At 35.4% G+C, this 20,318-nt stretch overlaps 1 protein-coding gene across 2 annotated transcripts; it reads right to left on the bottom strand.

Moving 5' to 3' along the window:
- Nucleotides 1-3,780: 3,780 nt before the first annotated feature.
- LOC122008177 (apoptosis inhibitor 5-like protein API5) lies at nucleotides 3,781-16,162 on the bottom strand. 2 transcript variants are annotated; one of them, XM_042563795.1, is made up of 16 exons: nucleotides 15,861-16,162; nucleotides 15,580-15,744; nucleotides 14,680-14,779; nucleotides 14,516-14,581; nucleotides 12,893-12,975; nucleotides 12,740-12,814; nucleotides 12,504-12,653; nucleotides 7,855-7,920; nucleotides 7,713-7,778; nucleotides 7,274-7,384; nucleotides 6,826-6,912; nucleotides 6,624-6,730; nucleotides 4,607-4,724; nucleotides 4,458-4,523; nucleotides 4,287-4,384; nucleotides 3,781-4,205 (listed from the first exon to the last, which is right to left on the bottom strand). In XM_042563795.1, the coding sequence occupies exons 1-16, from the start codon at nucleotides 15,948-15,950 to the stop codon at nucleotides 4,010-4,012; spliced, it is 1,644 nt and encodes a 547-aa protein (XP_042419729.1). In that variant the 5' UTR covers nucleotides 15,951-16,162; the 3' UTR covers nucleotides 3,781-4,009. The 2 variants fall into 2 exon arrangements, with proteins under 2 accessions (XP_042419729.1, XP_042419730.1); XM_042563796.1 differs by having other exon boundaries at nucleotides 4,607-4,721.
- Nucleotides 16,163-20,318: the final 4,156 nt, after the last annotated feature.

Raw genomic sequence — 20,318 nt, 5'->3', positions numbered from 1 at the left:
ACTTGGAGTTCAAGATTTAGATTGATTAGAGGATGACACGGTCTATGCCTCACATTGATCAATCTAGATGTCTAGGATAGAAGGACACTTGTCATATTTTGTGAGAAGTCACAATTAGTAGTCACAAGGTGATGTTGGATCTCAACATTCTTGTAACTTGGGTAGTAATGATGTGTTGCTAGATACCGCTCATTACTTATGCTCCTAAATGGGTTTAGGGGCATTGCCAACGTTACAAGAACCTATAGGGTCACACACTAAGGGCAATTAGATGGAGATTAGGTTCATTAGATGAACCTAAATGATTACGTTCATATGATGAACCAAATTGGATTAAGAGTAATCCAAAGTACGCTAATTGAGTTGGACTCAATTTGGTTCATGTGTTAAGTGGGTCTAATTTGGACTTAGACTCATTTAATTAATTTAATTAAATGAATAGAGATTCATTAAATTAAAATTGACTTGAACCAATGGTTAAATTAGATCAACCAAGGGAGAGAAGTGGTCAAGTTTGACTTGACTTAAGTAGGAAGATGAAGAGTCAAGTTTTGACTTGATTTTGACTTGACCAATGCCACATCATCAAGGCTTCTTCATTTGGTCAAGTTTGACTTGACCAAATGCCACCTCATGGAGGAGATCAAGAGACTTGACTCTTGATATTCCATGGGGGTTACATGCCTTGAAGTGGCCGGCCACTTTTAGGTGGAATGAAAAATTGATTTTTCATTCAAGTGGTTGTAACTCCATCTTCTTCTTCCTCTTGAGTTTTCTTCTTGCTCTTCCTCTCCTCCCTACTGATCTCTAAGGTTGCTAGCACATCCTTAGAGATTTTTCTCCATCTCTTGCTTATGTGGATACACATAGAGAAGTGTCTACTTTGACACTTTCGAGATTCGGCGAACCGAGGACAAGCGGGATTGCGAAGGGCTTCGCATCAAGGGTATATTCTTTCTTCATGTAGATCTAGGAGTAGATCTAAGTTGTAAACTCGTACTCGTAAATTTTGTTCTATACTCTTCACACGGATCCGTTGGCTAGGGTGATTCGGAGTTTCCACAACGCGAAAACGCGGTTTTCGCGGCCCGAAAAACCCAACACTCACCCGAACCCATTTTTCGGCCTTCTAGAGCAACCTTCCGCTCCGACTTTTCGTCCCTCGGAACCATCGCGCGCTTCCTTCTTGTTCGCCAACATACTCTTCCACAGCGCCTCGTCCCTCGGACGCACCGAGCCCGTCGACTCTCTCTCGTGTCGTCATTCTCGCTAGCTGCGTCTTTTGCTCGAATTTTTGTGCTCCTAAGCTCCTACACACTTAGACACAAGGATCAAACCATAACAAGACCTAACTTGACTTGGTTAATTACATCAAAACTACTGCGGGATACTTACATAATCGATCAAACCCTCCAATATATCCTTTGACTCAGTAAACTAGGTCATACCTTATCTCTTAAATTGCCTCCCTCAGCTCAGCTCGTTGCACATCACGATGGATTATCATGTATATCACTCATGACATCTAAATTTGAAAAATAATACTGTCAGTACAAAACTAACAAAACTAGTTAATTCAATTTACATATATGCATGGAACAAACATACAAAATTTATAAACAAATAAGAAAAATAAATATTCTTTATTTGAGGAGTTCTAGTTGAATGACACACTGAACCAATCAATTAGGAAACCCGATCTTATGCATTAGCTTAGTTCATTGTTCTCATTAGAAATAATCTAATTGGACAGGGGTCTTCTGTACCTATATTTTATTATTGTTTAACCTAAGCTCATTTAAGTCAATCTCAGACTTATTGATCAAACTCAGGACCGTTTGACCAAACTAAGATCCATTTGATTAAATCTGGCCTATTTGATCTAATTTAGCCTATGAGAACAAATCTAGTCCATTTGATCAAATCTAACCCATTAGAATAAATTTGACTCATTTGATCAAATCTTAGCCCAATCCCAATTATTTTCTTATACATTGAAATAATTGAAGAAAAAAAATACACTAAGAACATTCATATCATATTTCCTATTCAGATTTTAAAATTTAGAGTAGAAGAACTATTTTATTAAATTTATATATTCATTTTTCACTACATAATACATTAGTTTTCCTATAATTTACTATATTTTTTTTTATTTTTTTTCTCCCCTCTATATTTTTTATTATTGTATATGAAATGACAAACGTGGAAGTGGAAGTGAGAATTAGAGAAAATAATATTTTAATATTTAAGGAATGAATTTAAAGAATGGGTAGGATAGATGTAAGAATTTTTTTATATAAAATGTAAAATTTATGGTAAATTTTTTATTTAAGAATCTAATATGAATATTGTGACTGTTTTCCTTTGTAAATATTATTTTACCATGCAAACAAAAAATAATTATATATTTTTTTATTCGCAGACAACGAAACCTAATGTTTCATTTCCATCACCAGAGCTTTTTTTTTTCTCTTTTTGATTATTTAAAATCAAACATTTCCTCGTGATTTTGTTTCCTCTTTGATTTTTTAAAATCAAATATTTTCTCACCTTCTTCATCATGATTTTCTCTACCGACGCCACGATTTCTCCACCGTGACAAACACGGTCATCATCCCTCGACATTGTCGCCTCGCCACAAGAGGGACGTTCTTTCAACACTTTCTCACGACGCCATCGGCTCAGGGGGAAATCGTGGCGCACAATCGTAATTTCCCGATGACTACGTTTGATATGTTGTCGGTAAGGGTTCGTGAATAAACAATGTTCATGAACCATATTCATTATAAAATTCTTTTCAATATATTAAATAAATAATATAATATAATAAAATAAATAAATAAATTTGAATTATCAAGTTCAATAATTAATCAAATAATTAAAATTTTTAAACAATTAAACAAGTTTGAATTGAGAATTCGATAATATCTAAATAAATTAAGTTCGAATCAAACTCAAGTCAATCTTGAACCAAATTCAAGATAAATTTAAATTGAGAGCTCGATAACATTTAAATGAACCAAACTCAAATTAAATTTTAAATAAGTTCATGCTCATAAAAAATAAATTGAACCAAATTCAAGATAAATTTAAATTGAGAGCTCGATAATATTTAAATGAACCAAACTCAAATTAAATTTTAAATAAATTCATGTTCATAAAAAATAAATTAAGTCAAATTTAAACAATTATTTTAAAATTTTGATATCTTTTTAAATAAATTTAAACAATCCATAGCTCGACTCTTAGCCTACTCCTTCGTGCTACGGCTGTGACTCCGTTAACGTCACAACCAAGGTTACCGCTCACTCAAGGTTAAAGTCACTCGCGCGAAGTCATAATCACTACATGGTTGTTGTGGTAGATCCTTTCTATTCTTTTTTTGCCCATTATTATTTGTACCACCTTTAATAAAATAGCAATTACACAATATATTACTTCTAAGAATCTTGTTTGTGGTGAACTAACATCCAATTAAGATGAATTATAGCTCTCCACGATAAAGATATACATTTTTATGCTGTTCTAGGATGATTTTAGAAAAACTGAGCAAGTTAAAATAATGTCATTCAAATTACTTTTCAGCCCAACAACTTGTGATCATCTTATTCTTTGATTGTTCATTAGAACACAGACAAGATATATTATTTCCACGACAAATATTAAATCAAACCAAGGGATCACCACAATGCAAAGGTATTTCCAAAGCAAAAAATATGGGCAATACTATACACAGCGATCTAGGAATACAAAAGCAAAACAGATGACAGCAGAGAGTTTTCAAATCACGCTATAAAAGAGAACTACGATGAATAAACAAATGTTACAACACGTTTTTACTTGTCTCAAAATCATTAAGTGAAGCGTGTGCTGTCTTCTGCTACAACCATACAAACAGCGGAATGAACATCAATGTTTTTGCCTGGTATCGATCTTGATAAAAAAAAAAAGGTGTGATGAGGCATTTCCTGATGGAGCCATCCTATTGATTGATTTCCTAGGAAACTTAAGGAAAACCTCTTGCTTTTCTGCCTCGCCCTCCCCAACTTCTTCCTGCTCTTCCATTTCTCCTACCACCAGCCTGAGACAAACCTTGCAATGCTCTGTCGACGAGCTTGTTTTGCACGATTCCCTCACCACGTGCCTTTTTGTTAGTTCCAGTGCTTGCATTTAACCCATTGACAGATGCATTCCTCTTACTCCTGGGCATCAAGTAGTTTTTAGAAAGGAAGAAGAGAAAAAAACAGTAGAGCACTGAGAAGGTTGAAGAGCTTCTTACACACCCTGTAGCAGTTGAAGCTGATGATTGTTTCACTGGTTCCTTCCATGATAGGTTTATTTTTTCGTCTCCGATGAATGAAGGTGCTTTTGCGTGTAATGGCTGAAAGAAAAGATTGGAATGTTATATTTAGTTGAGAATGGTTCAACACCTTATGATGAACCGCCTAGCAAACCTGGGTCATTGCCAGTATATTGTTGCAGATGCGTAATGCTGATGTACTTTGCTGCTGCTCGATTTTCTGCACAGTATGCAGTGGATTCAAGTGAACCTAAACCTCATTGAAGAAATATTTTGAATTGGCAATGATAAAGAAAAACTCACTATCTTAGCCTTTGCCTCTTGTGTCTTTGCTGAAGACATTGCTTTGTTGTGATTATTCATGGCGTGGTTTAATTTCTTCATGGAATTCTTCACAAATTCTTCCGTGGATTTCAATCTGCTTCATGAAGGTGACAAGTAAGATGTCAAATGCATGACTTTTAAATAGAAGCACAAGCTTTAAGCAAAATCAATTCCACCATAATAATGGCTGCAAGGTTCCACATTTTCTTGCAATTTGCGTGTTACACCAGCAATTGAGTTTGAGGTAACATTTTAAAGGAATTCTAGTTCACTATCCTTGGAATCTGTCAATGGAGCGTTTGCACTTCCTCAGAATGTTATTGAGTATTATTTTTTGTTACTAGACATGTTTATGTGAAACCTAACATGTTTGGAACGCAGGATTCAGGAATAGCAATATATTGCTGATGAATGTTGATGGAATAGTTATTCTTAGGTTACAAAAGCAAACCGGAATAGTAATTTAACTGAATTGTTCTTCTCACCAAATTAGTATTCCTTGTATGAATCCCAACAACAAATATTCTTATATTTTTTATGCATTGTTATTCTATATATCAAACTAATAAATGCATATTCATAATCTATTTCACTACCTAAAGAAATATATTGTTAATTCCATTCTGTAAGCCAAACGTCCTAATTGTCAGTATGGACCGGTCAGCTCAACCGGAGTACAAAGTACACAAGGTCAATCCAGTCCATTTTGATGCATAGAATGAAAATCAAGAAAACCAATAAAAAACAAAGAACCAGTAGAACCAAATTGTTTATGCAAACATTTAACATTGGTGCAATTCTTATGAAACAAGACACAACCAATATTTTATCAGGGTGGCAATATGACAATAATGGAAGGAAACGTAAAGGGAAATAAAATATTTGGTAGATGTTGAGATGGTATGGTAACAAGTTGAATCAGGAAGGAATCTAGCACGAATAAGGAAAGAATTGGATGTGAATCAATGTGACATAGGTAGAAAATTAGGAGATAATTTCCATTTAACACCCCTCAAACTGAAAGGAGGCGGAAGTAGTTTCAGTGTGCATCAAACTCAATGATGACAGATGATCATGCAACAGAAGAGTTTTTGAATTGGCAAGTGAAATCACACTGAGCAAAACATTTGGCGCCAAGGATGATTTGCACAAAGCTTTAGAATCACAATATGTCTGTAACACATCAACAAATCAAATATAGGACTTGAAATATAATGCTAGATTGAACAACCCACTCAACCCTATGAATGATGTGTGTTTTTCATGGGATTATTAGAACTCCAGAACGGCAATGTAAAAAAATTCCAAATTACCACCACTAAATAAAAAGATACAGACCTATGTATGATCTCTATGTTCTCATGGGATTTAAGGGATAAACAATAGAGAATCATCTGATAATGTGCTTTGCGACATGCATTGTTCCAGTTTGAGAGGAACAGTAGCATATGCTGTGATTTTAAAATCGGAGAAGAGGGCAAGGGGATATGCATAGCCTGCACTCAGCTGAAAAATGTAGGGATAAAACCCATGATGATGATGGTGAAATATACTCACCCATTTATGAAGGAGCATTAGCAATGTAAATATATAAAGATTTCTTTCCTAGCAACTCCAGTTTTGGGGGATAAATGATTGGTCAATCAACTTTGACACTTTAAATATACTTTCAAACCAAAATATAAGCAAAGAAGCTGCTGGTGTTGTGTTTCGGATTGCATCCACTGATGCCATTGATCACAGTATTGAGACCTTATGCCAACCTATTCCTTAATTAATTGTTCAAATAGGCAGTCGATTTGAATATAAAATCTTAATGTAATTTTATATTTTGATATTTATTAATCTATAATTTTTTGTATTTTTAAACAATTTATCATAAGTATTAACATGTTTACCAAATTTAACAATTTTATAAGCATGAAAATATAACTCCTGGATGATAGCATTTTCCAGGTGATTCAGAAAGGGAAAGGAAATGGTAAGCTTGTCTCACCTCTCAATGAAATCTCTGTAATTCTCTGAAAAGTCCTCTCCCAGCCGGTCTGAAGGCTGACCAGTAACAATCTTGTACCCACAAAGGCTATTGGTAGTGTTTGGGGTCTGCATAATCAAGATATCGGACAACATAAAAATATTTGTTAACACTAAAGAAAAACATATGAAGGTAGACTGAAACAAAAAATCTAGTTGATAACCTTGTGCGCTAAATGGTGAAATGAGTATAGTAAGCACTCCAGATAGTTATATTTAGGTTCTTCCGTCTTTCTCAGAGGCATGTACTTCTGCAGAGAGAGAGAGAGAGAAAATGAATAACAAATCTCCATCAAAAAGGGACGCCCTAGATAAATAGGAAAGGAAATAAACTAGTAACAGATGAATACAACTGTCAAATAAATAAATATTCCAATAAAAAGTACAAAGAAATTACTTCAGAAGAATAGCAAATATAACTTTGAGAAATATAAATAAAGAAAGGGTGACTGCAGCAATAAAAATGGCATGAAAGAATCAGGAATACATAACCCCATATCACCCTACTGACAAAACAGGATAATCGAAAAAGTGCTGGTCAAGACTGCATGGTGGGAGCAAGGGATATAATGCTATGTGCTTTTGATGAACTGTTGGTGCAAGACACAGTACCTTTAATAGTGTTACAATGGATGGAAGAAGTTGACGTGAATCCTGAGCGCTTGCACGAGGTGAAGTTTCAGCAAGATTCTTGAGCAAATCTAATTTCCTCTCTTCAGGAAGCTGAGAAGATCAGATCAGCATCCATCAGGACAGCAAAACATGCTACAGAAAATGAATAATTATAGTACTAGAGGTCAATGTGAGGATGTATGCAATTTTCACCACACTTATAACTATAGAAGCAGTCACGACAGGTACATTGAGATAGGATATAGGGAGAGTCAACAAAAACATCCAGACAGTTTGGATTAAGATCATTATACAACATCCTTGGTGAAAATTTTATGAACAATTTAGACTAGTAAGGCAAGGTATGCAACAAATTTACCTTTAGAAGACTGTAAAGCAACAGGAATAAGTAAAATGTATACACGCATACAAAGGTTACCTTATCAAATACAGGTAATATGTGTTTGTTGACATAATTGAGGAACTTGCTGCTTGAGGCACCTCTCTGACACAATAGAAGCAGTTAAATGTAACACTTCATTGCCAATTGTTATAATCTTACACACAATCTTGCCACTTACCACAAAAAAAGGAAGAGCCATACACATGCAGGAAATCAGTCTGTCAATATGATCAACATCTTCAACCTGAAGCAACAGAGATTCCAGTAAGCTTTCATAACTAATTATCTGGATAAACAAAGTTGTCAGCGCCAAAAGTAAAATTAAATAATTATGACAAGTAAATTCTATAAATTTACAAAGAAAGCAAGGACAGAAAAATAATCGAATGTTCTTTTTGACATGCTTGAAATTCAAACTACAGATATTCAAAAGAGAGAGATAGAGAGAGAGGAAAATAATAAGCCAATATGAAGCTACTCTTTGGGGACATAGAACTTTGTGGTCATAGAATGCACATGAAATCCAACTTTGATGTTTCAAACGGTGTTAAGGCAGTTGGCATAGCAAAAAGATCAGCTAAATGCTAAGGATCATATAAACGATGAAATGAGAATTGTGTCTTGGGATGCAGCATTGGGTAACACAAACTCCTCAACAATAATTTATTTGGTAAAAGCATTAGCCTGAAAAATAGAATGTTACCCAAAAGTACTTTCATTCTGTTCAGTCGCTATGAATCTTTCCCAACTTTCTTTATTAGCTGCTTGTGCTTCGGCATACCTCAAGACATGTGCTTTCTAAACTCATCAAGAGTAGCAAACAAAGGAAAAAGTGAGTGGCACAATGCCATATGCACTAAGGAGGAACCCTAAGTGATCAATGAGACCAAGGGTTTGAAAGAGATCTGAGTGAAGGTTTGGGTTGGCATATCATTTATATGCTTTTACACAACCCTGAAGCCAAATATACAATGATAAGACAAAGCAGCTGCCTAGAGGAACTGATCCTAACGTGTCCATGAGTGGACATTGAGCTTTTGATTAAGTTGGCGTCTTGAATGGGGCCATATGCATCCACAATAGTATTGCCACACACACAAAGATGTGGCACACAGCCATATGCACAAAAAATCAAAGGCAATCTACCAGAACAGGCACTTAGTTTTCAGATTAATCAAAATACCCCATGTTTCCATTTTTTCCCCCAAAATGTGCCCTGGCCATTTTTCTCATTATACACTTCCATTTTAAATTTCCCTCTTACCAGTTAATTCTGAAATCAGCTTGCAGATTGATCCTGAAATCAGCCTGTTTGGACAAAAGTGGATTATTTAGGCATCATTAGGATGTGAGTATCCTCGGAATGCAAATTTTAGATGGAAATGAACTTGCACATAAGGTTCAAAGTGAAAATGTTGTCAAAGTCGATTTCAAATACATCTTGTTGACCATTCTGTTCAATTTGTCCCAAGTAAGTTGATTCAAAATTTTGCTTGTTTAAACGAAAGCAAGTGGGCACCACTATGATGCAACAATTCTCAAAATGTATTTGTCAAGTGCAAATCAGCCTGCTGACCACTCTCTGCAAATTTTCCCCATGCCCAAGCAAGCTGGTAATGAAATCAACATGTTTAGGCCAAAGTGATTTGTCCAAGGATCATTAGACATGAGTATACAAAACTGCATGTTTCAGGTGGCAATGAATCCTTACATAAGATTTCAAGTGAAAATCTTGTCACAAACTGATTTCAAAATCAGCAAGTGATTAAGAATTTTGAGATGGAAGGGTATAATGGAAAAGAAAAAAGAAGGGGAGCATTTTAGTTGAAAAAAAAAGGAAAAGGGGGTGTATCTCAAGAAATCAAAGGAATCAGGGGGTTTATTTTGGTAAATTAATCATGGACAAACCAAATGTGTTTCTATTAGAGCCTTATAGGTTCTCCTGTTATACCCTAGTTAATTCCCACATGATATGCTGTGGAGTGGTTTATTTGAAAAGTGCTGGATTTGTGGAGGAGGCAACATTTGGCCTCACATGCCACCGACTAGGAAGAATTTAGGCCTACTGTTGAACTTTGGATCTGACAAAGGATGTTATGTCTTAAATGAGTGAGAATGTGAGATTATGACCCGCTAGTTTAGTCTCACATTATAAGTTGTGGAATAATGGAGCAATTTTTATAAGCTTAAATGAAAGAGCTATTATTAACTTGAACTTTAAAAAAATTAGGTTCAACAGGTTAATGATTTAGTTATCTCACCTAGGAGGATTGTGACATCTCTAGCTACATATGTGAACACAGATTCAACAGGTTCACCCATAAGTACTTGCTTTAGAATCATCAAGTGTTTAGGAGGCCATGCTCAAAAGATCTAGATGGAGCATTGCAGAACCATCAATTTTTCTCATTTTTAGTTTTTACCGATCTTATAGGTTTTATAAATCCATATGCATAGAGTTTTAACTAATTTTATTTCTTTGTTTCAACCCTTCTTGCATTTACTTCTTCATTGTGTCAAATTTTAGGGAAATGATCAGGATGGATGAGTGTCAAGTTAGATTGTTTCCGCATTTGGATTTCCTTAAATTGAAATCAAAGTTTGTATTGTATTTTCACTATTTTTTAAAGACTTTCCATATTTGTATATATAACTTTGAAATGATCTTTAAAACAAATCTGGGTCCTTATTGAGTCAAAACTAATAGCTTAGGTCAAACTAGGTTGTGTTGTTCTATTCCTAAAACTGTTACAATATTTTGTAATATAGCAAGAGAGCTGAATATCTTCATAACTATTCTTTGAACAAAACTCCGATCATGTGGGTTTCTAAATTTTTTTTACTATCAAAACCTGAAAGTGGAATCTCCAAAATAGAAAACCTAGCCCCATGAGAAGAAAAAAATGGGAAAAATGTGGTCTGGGTTTTTGGCCACCCCCACCACAATCCCTTTGAAAAGAGAATCATATAAGCACTAAGGTGAAGTTTTTCATTTCCAATATTAAGTCAAACTATGTGAAATATTAGAAAAGATATTTAAGGAATCAACAAAAAGTTCATCTCTTTCACCCCTACTTGGCCTTCAAATTGTGCCAAGTGTCAAATACACAACAACAGGACAGGTATGATGGAAGAAGGGGAAAATCATACAGTAAAAAAGCATAAAGACCAAGGCACAACATGAGATATAAAGAAAAAAACATTAATTTTTTTAGCTATGTTAATTTACATGCAAACGTCATAAGAAGACAAAGTTTGATAGAACAGTAGACTGCATATATGTTATATACTCTTGAAAGTTTCAACAGGGGCCTGCTTGCGATTTTAGAAAATAGTTGAATTTTTCTGCAAAAATACAATATAATAAACATAACCCTACTTCTTCTTCCCATGCCCGTGTCTGCCTTCCTATTCTCCTTCTAACCCTAACACCCTTTCCTCATGCCACTGCTGCAGACGCCGCCGTCGACGCATGCCATCCCCGTCGTTGCCACTGCCACCACCACAAACCGCCGTTGTTGCCACAACTACACACTTTCATCGCCATCGTCATTGCGATTGTTGTTGTCGCTGCACGCCAATGTCATTGTTGCAGCAATCCTGCGACACTACACATTCCTATGACACCACTACCCCACATTGCTTTGCGTTAGGATACATAGAAGGAAAAACCCCAACCGAAGCAATTTGGACACTTCGATCGATCATGTGGATTTTTCCTGCTTGATTCTCTATGAAAATTGTCTTGTGTGTATTAATTGGATAAACTAGACGCTATAGATTATCTATGATTTTCAGTCTAGCAAAAAGGAATTAGGTATGATCGTTACTACTCTTGTTGCTTGATAAATTTCTCCTAAATTACTTGTTACCTTTACATTCTAGTTGCCTAGCTGTCTAATCTATTCTTTGTCGAAACTTATCAGTTAGACTACCACAAAGTAACTCTAAATTAGAAGAAAAATTATGGAAGCATAGCATAGTCCCTTAAGGAATTGGAAATACCATGAGAATTTCAATAAATTGAATTAAATAATCAATTATGCTAAACTAGCCAAATGATAGATAAATCATATGAGAGAGAGAACTACCGCTCTACGATCCAAAGGAGTCATGTGAATTATCAAACTAGGTTAACTAGAAAATGAATGCGACTCGAACATCATGGAGCTTCAGCTCAACGCTTTATAAGAGGGCATGACTATTTATGCTAGAATAGATCTAATAATTCTCATAATTAGAAATCTAATAATTCTCATAATTATGGAGCATTAGCTCTGCCCTCAACAAGGACTCTTGAGTCCTTTTGTGTGTTCATAGGCTTCGACCATATTACAGGAGATGTGTTATTCATTGGGTGGATTGTAGGTCATTCACTCTATCCTTGTGAGGTGAATTTCGGGTGAATTACGAGTCGTTCACTGTTGTAGAAAGTAAGTATATGTGCATACACAATCTATTTCGTTATGAGTGGATTGAGGCTCGTTCACTCTTATATACGATGCATCCTTCTCGAGTGAATTGTAATTCCTTCACCCTTATGTTACATTATATATTATGTATTTCCTATTAGGTTGATTGAGAGTTGTTCACCACATGTATATATGATACATTCATTCTGGATGGATTGCACGTTAGTCATCCATATATATGAGGCATTCTTCATTGGGCAAATTGCAGATTGTTTGCCCTTATATAATGTGTGTATATATATGTGCTTGATTCCCTGAGAAATGTATAAGGAGCCTAACTTGACAGCAAAGATATACAATTATTTTGATTCTTGTCATGCACAATCTATTTTCACTTATGATGTCTACTACTTACATTGAATTGAGCATCTAGGTCAGCCTGTCCTTCAATAATCTCAATCAGTTCTTGCATATTTTCTGGAGGCACGCCATCACCAAAAATGCTAAAACTCCTCAGGAAATCCATAAATAACTTAAACTCAGCACCAGTTACATCTTGTAAGCTCTGGAAATAAATAAGAAAAAATCATATCATGTAAAAGTTACTGGTTAAGACACGGGGAAAACCCACAAAAAGGAACAGAGATTTACCTTTTTCACCAAATCAGTAACATATCTTTCCATTTCCACTTGAGGCCTTAGAAGTTCAGCCTTGAGAGGAAACACCTAGTGATGCACCTTTACAATTAATAAAAAAAAAAGCATATATTTACAAGCAAGATACAAAGGTCAATACAAGTTTACCTTGTCCTTAAGAAAACAAATAACCTTCTCACGAACATTCTCTGCTCCTATCTCAATATGCTTAAACAAAGCTGTTAAAGAAGCTGAAAACCCAGAACCATCAATCAGATAATTAAAAACGTTAATGGACCAAAGCAGAATAGATTTTCTTCTCAAAAGGCTCTTAATAAATTCATCTTGCAGAAAAAAAGGGCAGACAGTAAAGCCAACTGTTACAAAAATAACCATGTAATATCATTCAAGGACTTATTTTATACAGCTGGAAGTCCACTAACACAAATATATGTTTATTAGCCTTAATTGGCAGCATTTCTATCTTGCACTAAGTAACCAAAAAATACCTTGCAGAAAAAGTTATGAACAGAACTATATTCTCATTTATTAATTCCTGATATATCAGATCACTTAAATCATTTGGGACTTGGTTTCGTTCAGAACCTTCATTTCTTCATTTAGACATCACATTGAATGGAATTTCAAAAACCACACTAAAATTTGAATTAATTGCTTAGCCTCTAGGTCATGCTTTACCTAATATTACATGACTTCCAAAAGCAATCCGAAACTCAACTCAAATACCATCTGCGTGTGACCTTCTCAAAAGACTAACTTGACATGAAAAAAAGAAATTCAGAAGTTTCTTAAATATGCCTGCAGAAGTTACAAATTTGACTAAAGCATACGATGAGAAACTAAAATATAATCGGCATTGGCATAACATCAGCATAATTATAAGCAGATAGTCAGGCCTCTTGGCCACTTATCATCGTTCTAACTTTGCCAATGTGGCTTCTAATAGGGCAGTGGTATGGTTGGTATTGTGTCCCTGCTTACAGACTTCAGCTGAAAGAAAATCCACCAATCTGAATATAGGAAGGAAAGAATCTGAGTGGGAAAAATGTGGAGAGAAAAAAAAAATCTTAATTGTGAAAACTCAACAAATCTGTTACCAGATTGTCAATTGCACTGGATCAGAATGAGGTCCACAGGTGGTGTTTTGATGGTTCAAGCTGCAGCGACCATCATATACTTTAAATTCTAAGGGCCAACAATATGTGAAAGAAAATTGTACATGTCTCTGCTTCCTACAAAGCCCAGAACTTATCTTAATAAGTTCCCTCTCCTCATGTAAGCCTAGATCTTGGTGAAGGGCAAGGAGGACACAGAGGGAAAGATGGGATGGTCTCTGCTTTCTGTTTAGTTTTGTAAACTGATTTATATCAGGGCAAGAAGAATGGTATCAGTGAAATGAGGAGATTATCCATCTACGTTCATAATTTACTGTGTGGCGTGCATCCCTGCTTCCTTCCTAGTCTAGTAAAGTATTGTTGGCCTAAAAATGAAGAGAAAATGGCTATTTGAATATATTAAGGCGAGGAGAAAATAATTGGACCTATCTGCATAACAGGTCAAGCAAATTCGAATTGAAGAGAAATGTGATAAAATTTTATTGTTTGTCCCGTTACAAACACGCACAGGATCATATATATCATATTCATGGACTAACATGAAGCAATGAGAAAAAGGAAAATAATTAATAGTATTAGAAATCAGTCAGTAATTTTAGAAAAATGATGAGATTATACACACTAATTATCATTGATTTGAGCATTGTGGCTTTACCTTTTACATCATGCCTTAGAAGGGTCATCAAGGATTTTTGCACCGCATCACGCTCCACATTTTCCTCTTAAGTAATAAAGTAAAAAAATAAAAAATAAAGAGTTGTCCAAATTGAATATTAGGTATTGAATGCCACAAATTGGTGATCAGATACAAATATGTACCATATATTAAGAGTTGTCCAAGAACATCCACAATTTTGGATATATATTCAGGGGTATCCTTGCACAGAAGAGGAAGACCTCGAATAGCTTGTATTCTGATCTGTTAAAATATACACAGTAGTAAGCATGTGAAGAACAAAATACTTAAAAGTAAATGTCACTATGAACAAGATGAAACTACAGAGGCTTTGCAATTGCTGGTTAAAGATAGAGAATCAATAAAAATGTGTTCCACTTCTCATTATGGCAAATATGAGAATAGTATAAGACAGGATATCTGTGTCATTGTATCATACAAAGAAAACAACTTGAACTTTCAAAGTTTTTCTTTTTTTTGTGTGTGTGTGTAAGTTGTCAAGGGTTAATGATATTAACTTATTACAATACGACAAAGAAAAGACAGATGATTTTAGAAAATCTAGACATGAAAATCAAATATTGCAAAAATATAGGCAATGAGCTATTGTACACAGCCATCAATGATAACACCAAATTTCTCCTAGATATGAATTACAAAAAAGATAAGTCCATGATACATGATCACATTAGAGACAAGCTTCTTTTGTGTATGTTTAATAACTGATTCTATACAAAGAAGCACCAGCCTTACACGGAGAACCCCGCAGGGGAAAAAATATTATTTTACTAACAACAACAAATAGACATTTTCTCCACTTTTGGTTCAGTGCGTTCAAGTGGAGATTATGTGCATGCTACAAAAGTAAGTCGCAGAGTAACCACAAACGAGAACTCAGTGTATTTTTCCAGTCAATTATGAAGCACGTAACCACAAAAGCACCCGTACCCACAATTGCCTCTATTTAATCACTGATAGAAACCAAAAACACTCCATTTGCCAATATTCAAGAATAAAGTCCAAAGAAAATAATGGAAACAAACCCCGAGTTCATCCTCTTCAATCAAATCAAACTGCGCAGTCATGGCATCGGTAGCGAGGCTGGGGAAGAACTTAAAAAACCGCGGAATGAGCTGCGCGGCCAGCTGCTTCGCCTTCACGCTCTGCCCCTTCACCGCCGCGATGATACCTTGATACTCACCCTCATGCTGCGAAAACGCACAACAAACAGAGATTCAGTTGAGAACGCAAACCCTAGCGAAGAGAAGAACACTTCTTCTCGGACGGAGAATGGCATGAATGGAGTGGAGAAAAGAGGGGGCACCAGAGTCTTGTCTTTGGCCTCGTTGAGACACTCCCCGAATTCGTAGAGCCTCTCGACTTCAGCGGCATCGGCAGCGGAATCGGAGGCCATAGCGGGCAGGCGGCGAGAAGACGACTCTCGCTCTCTCCTCGTCTAGCAGAAAGGTGGAATGGCGGAGGTCGGGAGGAAGCGGAGGAGGGCCGTGGATGCCGATAAGGGAGAGGTTGTGGGGTTTAGAAAGACCTTGGGGCGGCGGTCGCGCCCCGATCCATGGCCTGATGGTTTTTTTATTTTATCTGTTGCGATAGTTCAGGTAGCTGAATCCAGACTTTATTCGAGCGAGAAAGAGTCTACCCACGTAATTTAAAAATAATAATAATAATTATGGGAAACTTCTATTTCTATCGGTCATTCCGGCTAATTCGAATTATTTTTTTTTTACAACTTACTACAATAAAAAAATATTTATTAAAGCTCTTGATTTCTCCTAATAATTCGTTGAAACAAAAGATATTGGTTATTATAACTCGGTCTCGAATATTCGTGCAACATAATGATATCATATTAGCTTTATTTACTTTTTGCATTATAGATTTATAGAGTAAAAACTCAATTATTAATAATTAAAAATCATCTTTACAAAAATACTCAAACCAATGGCCACAGAGAAACTTTAGGAAATCTTAAAAAAAAAATTGAGTAATAAAGCTATAAACAAACTAAGTCTAGTTTTGGAATGTTGAAACTCATTTGATAAAATAATGAGTCAAACTTAAAATGAATTAAGTTTTTGAAATGATTGTTCAAACTTAATTTGGTTTATTTTCGTAAGTTTGGACTTATTTGAAACTTGACTTAAGCTTGATTCGTTTAGATATTATCGAGCTCCTAATTCAAACTTCGTTTGAGCTTGGTTCGAACTTGAATTATTTATATATTATCGAACTCTTAATTCAAACTTGTTTGATTCGTTATTGATCTTGATAATTCAAACTTATTTTTTTACTTTTTTATTTAACATATTGATAAGAGTTTTATTAATAAATATGGTTTGTAAACATTGTTCGTGAATATTAACTAGCTGAACACATATGTGTCCAACCTTATTTGTTTAATTTAACGAGTTGTTCAAACTTATTTATTTAATTGATTTTGTGTATATTGAACGAGCACAAACAAGCTCTTATTAAACTAAACACCAAACTTGTTCATGAACATTTAGTTCATTTATATTCCTACTTTTTGGTAAACTTTCTTTTGTAAAGATAGTTTCTAGACAATCACTAACTGCTTATAAATTTTTCACATATATTACAAATATGGGCCTCAAATAGTTCAAAGGTCCTTCTAATTGGTATGTAACAATATTGTTTGAGAATCTCCTAGGTACCACTAATATAAATGTTTAGTAGAGGTACCGTAGAGGTTGAATGATTGAGTCGAGATTCCATCATGTTATCCAAATTATTTTCGCCTGTGAAATCTAGAGAAGGAGCCTGAGAACTGCTAGCTTGAATTGGATTTACGTTTTGGTGTAAAGCCGCTCTGTATGCTCTGGCTGAGAGAACTAAACTAGTTAGGCTTTTGTTGCATAATCTTTCAGTTTTTCGCTGATAATGTTGGAATAAAATTGTATGTTGTATTTTGAAGGAAAAAAGAAAAAAAAAATTGATGTTCATGTCCATGGATCGATGGATTTTTTCAGTATATGTCTCTCCTACTAATAAGTAATTGTAGGGATCTTTAATATGGTCCAAAGCCCAATGAGCTCCTTATACCGAGGCCAAGGGCATAGCTAAGATTTAAAATCACCTAGGGTTGATGGTCGGCGTTGCTGTTCCGACGACGATAGTTGCGGTCGAGTCATGACGATAAGGCGGAGTCAACATCGCTTGTGGCAGGGAGAGCAGTGATGACAAAACTATCAACGGATAGCAATGAATGTGATGCCGTGGTGATCAAGGAGGAAGGTAGCGATGACAGGGTTACGGCTGCGGTTGCGGCAATGCCCCACATATATAGCGCATTGATAAGGAGAATGTTTGTCATGGTTGTGCTAGTCAAGTCGCAGCTAGACGCACGTGAGGAGGTACAAGGAAGGTGGCGGTGTCGACTGCTCGTGCGACAGATAGAGCAATACACATAGGGATGTGAAGCAGGAAATAAGGGAAATTTTAGGTTTAATTAAGATTTTTGACAATTCAATAGGGAGAAATAAGATTGAAATGAAATTACTATAAACCATATGAGCTAAAATAAAATTTTGCTTGTAAGTTTTTAAAAATAGGTGGCGATGGAGCCCACCCAAGCCCAAGGGTGGCTCCGCCCCTAACTGAGGCATGCCAGCGTTTTAGTTTATCAGCAAAAGTAGGAGAAGCTTCTCATTCAATATCAGGATCTGAAAGGTAATCTTCTAATTCAACTTGATATCCTCAACTTTATTAATATCGATTTTAATCAGATGTCTGGTTGGTTCTATTTTAATATCAATTCATTATGGAGGAGAGTTGTCAAAACTACATGCTACGAAAGTTTAGTTTTTTCTAATGCAAGAGAAATAATAGTTCCCAGTTTATTCAAAAAATCTTTGAGAGAGTTAGGGTCATGTATCCAAACTTTATAAAGAAGTCCATAGTCCATCAAAGTGAAAGGAGTAACTAACCTCCCTTTATAAAAGGTTATTGTATAGGTTTAATAATCAAGATTAACTTTGTGCAAAGAGTATCGAAGTTGCCAAGGACATCCATATTTAGCAGAGTCTTCGTAGGCTGGGCCATGCTTCTGACATTTGAGTTTTGGCCTGAATTGAGCTTCATAGACCATAGTTATTCTAGGAGGGAGTTTTTTATGGAAAGCTTTCAAGACTTTACACAATTCAATGAAAGTTTGTAAGGTTAAAATTTCTACTAAACTTTGGATATAAGAAGTAATGTCATGAGGTATAGTATTAGAAAGACCCAATAATAAGGTCTCCGAAGTTCTTTAGGCTGATGTTGTGGTAGCTCATTATTTTAATTAAGCCAATGTTAAGTAAGTGGGTTGATGAGGTTGTTTGTCTGTTGAGGAGCAAGGAGATGAAGGAGGCCCATGGGACCCCTCAATACTTACTATTTGTGCGCATGTCTAGGAGGAACTAGGGAATCATAAGATTGTGGAGTAGTTGGGCTTGTAACCAAAGTAGTTATTTTCAATAAGGTACTAATGAAGAAATGAGGATCAAGTTGGGTCCTAGTGGGATTGAAAGTCTCTTCTAACGAATAAAACCTTTTAAAGAAAAGATGTTCTAAACCTTAGAATGCTACATTGGTTTCTTCACAAATAGAATATACGCTGATATGAGTTCCAAAGAAAACTAAATAATAAGAAAATTTCTTATTGATTGGTTTTTGTATAGTGGTCAGAAAATAGTTGGAGAGGGCATTAATCACTGATATTTTTATGTCCCAAACTACCAGGAATAGTTCATATGTGTCAGATGTTGTCAATAAGGTAGTATTTGATAGCCTTGGGGGTTGAGTGTTATAGTTAGAGCCTCTAGTGATAGATCAGAGATCTAGAGTTTGAGACTCAGTTGCGGCGTATTATTGAGATTTTTCCTCCTCAATGGATAGTAGACCTTAGAATGCTAGTTGTCAAGATGAGCATCCTTGTGCACTTCCCCAATTTACCCTAACACCCGGTAGGAAACTTTCATGGGACCGGGTCAGTCACCTTTGATTCAACATTACCTGACTTGCACAACTGTGGGTGACATCCCACACATGGATTATCTGACGTAACCAAATCTGAATTTTTTATTCCACTCTCTCATTTGAATAGAATTATCTTTTCTCTCCTGCATGCAAGTCTCTCTTCTACATACACGTTGATGTTGATTTGCATGCACCACAAGCACATTGGTACTGATTTACGCAATAGCACGTTGGTGTTGGTTTGCGAAAACTAACACGTTGGTGCTAGTTTGCAAAAACCAAGCACCAGTATTGGCGTTGGTGTACATACCAACATGTTGGTGTTGATTTTCCCAAACCAACACTAACATGTTGATGTTTGTTTTTAAAAATAAGCACGTTGAAACTAGTCTTTAAAATCAGCTCCACTTTGATGCTACTCTTTAAAGACATCAACGTGTATATAAGAGAGAATAAAATTATATATAAATAAGAGAGGGGAATAAAAAAAATAGTTTTAGCTATATCAGATGATCTAGGTGAGATGTCTCCTATGGGTATCAGGATAAACTTATTTTTAAATGTTTATACTTGGAAAATTTATAAGTCATCGTTAAGATATTTTCCATTGAATAGATTCTTTGAATATTTTAAATTATTGTATTTGTTGGTCCTCTTTATGTATCAGCATACCTTTCAACTCTAAGAAAACACACTTGGCTAGTCATTCGCAAATCGCAAAGTGTTAATTTACAATTATAGATATTAAACTAAAATGTTCAATAACAGAATAATAAAATCAATTGTA

Source organism: Zingiber officinale, chromosome 8A (assembly GCF_018446385.1).
Source record: "Zingiber officinale cultivar Zhangliang chromosome 8A, Zo_v1.1, whole genome shotgun sequence".
In the NCBI taxonomy this organism is placed as follows: domain Eukaryota; kingdom Viridiplantae; phylum Streptophyta; class Magnoliopsida; order Zingiberales; family Zingiberaceae; genus Zingiber; species Zingiber officinale.
This window is presented reverse-complemented; position numbering and strand designations above follow the sequence as displayed.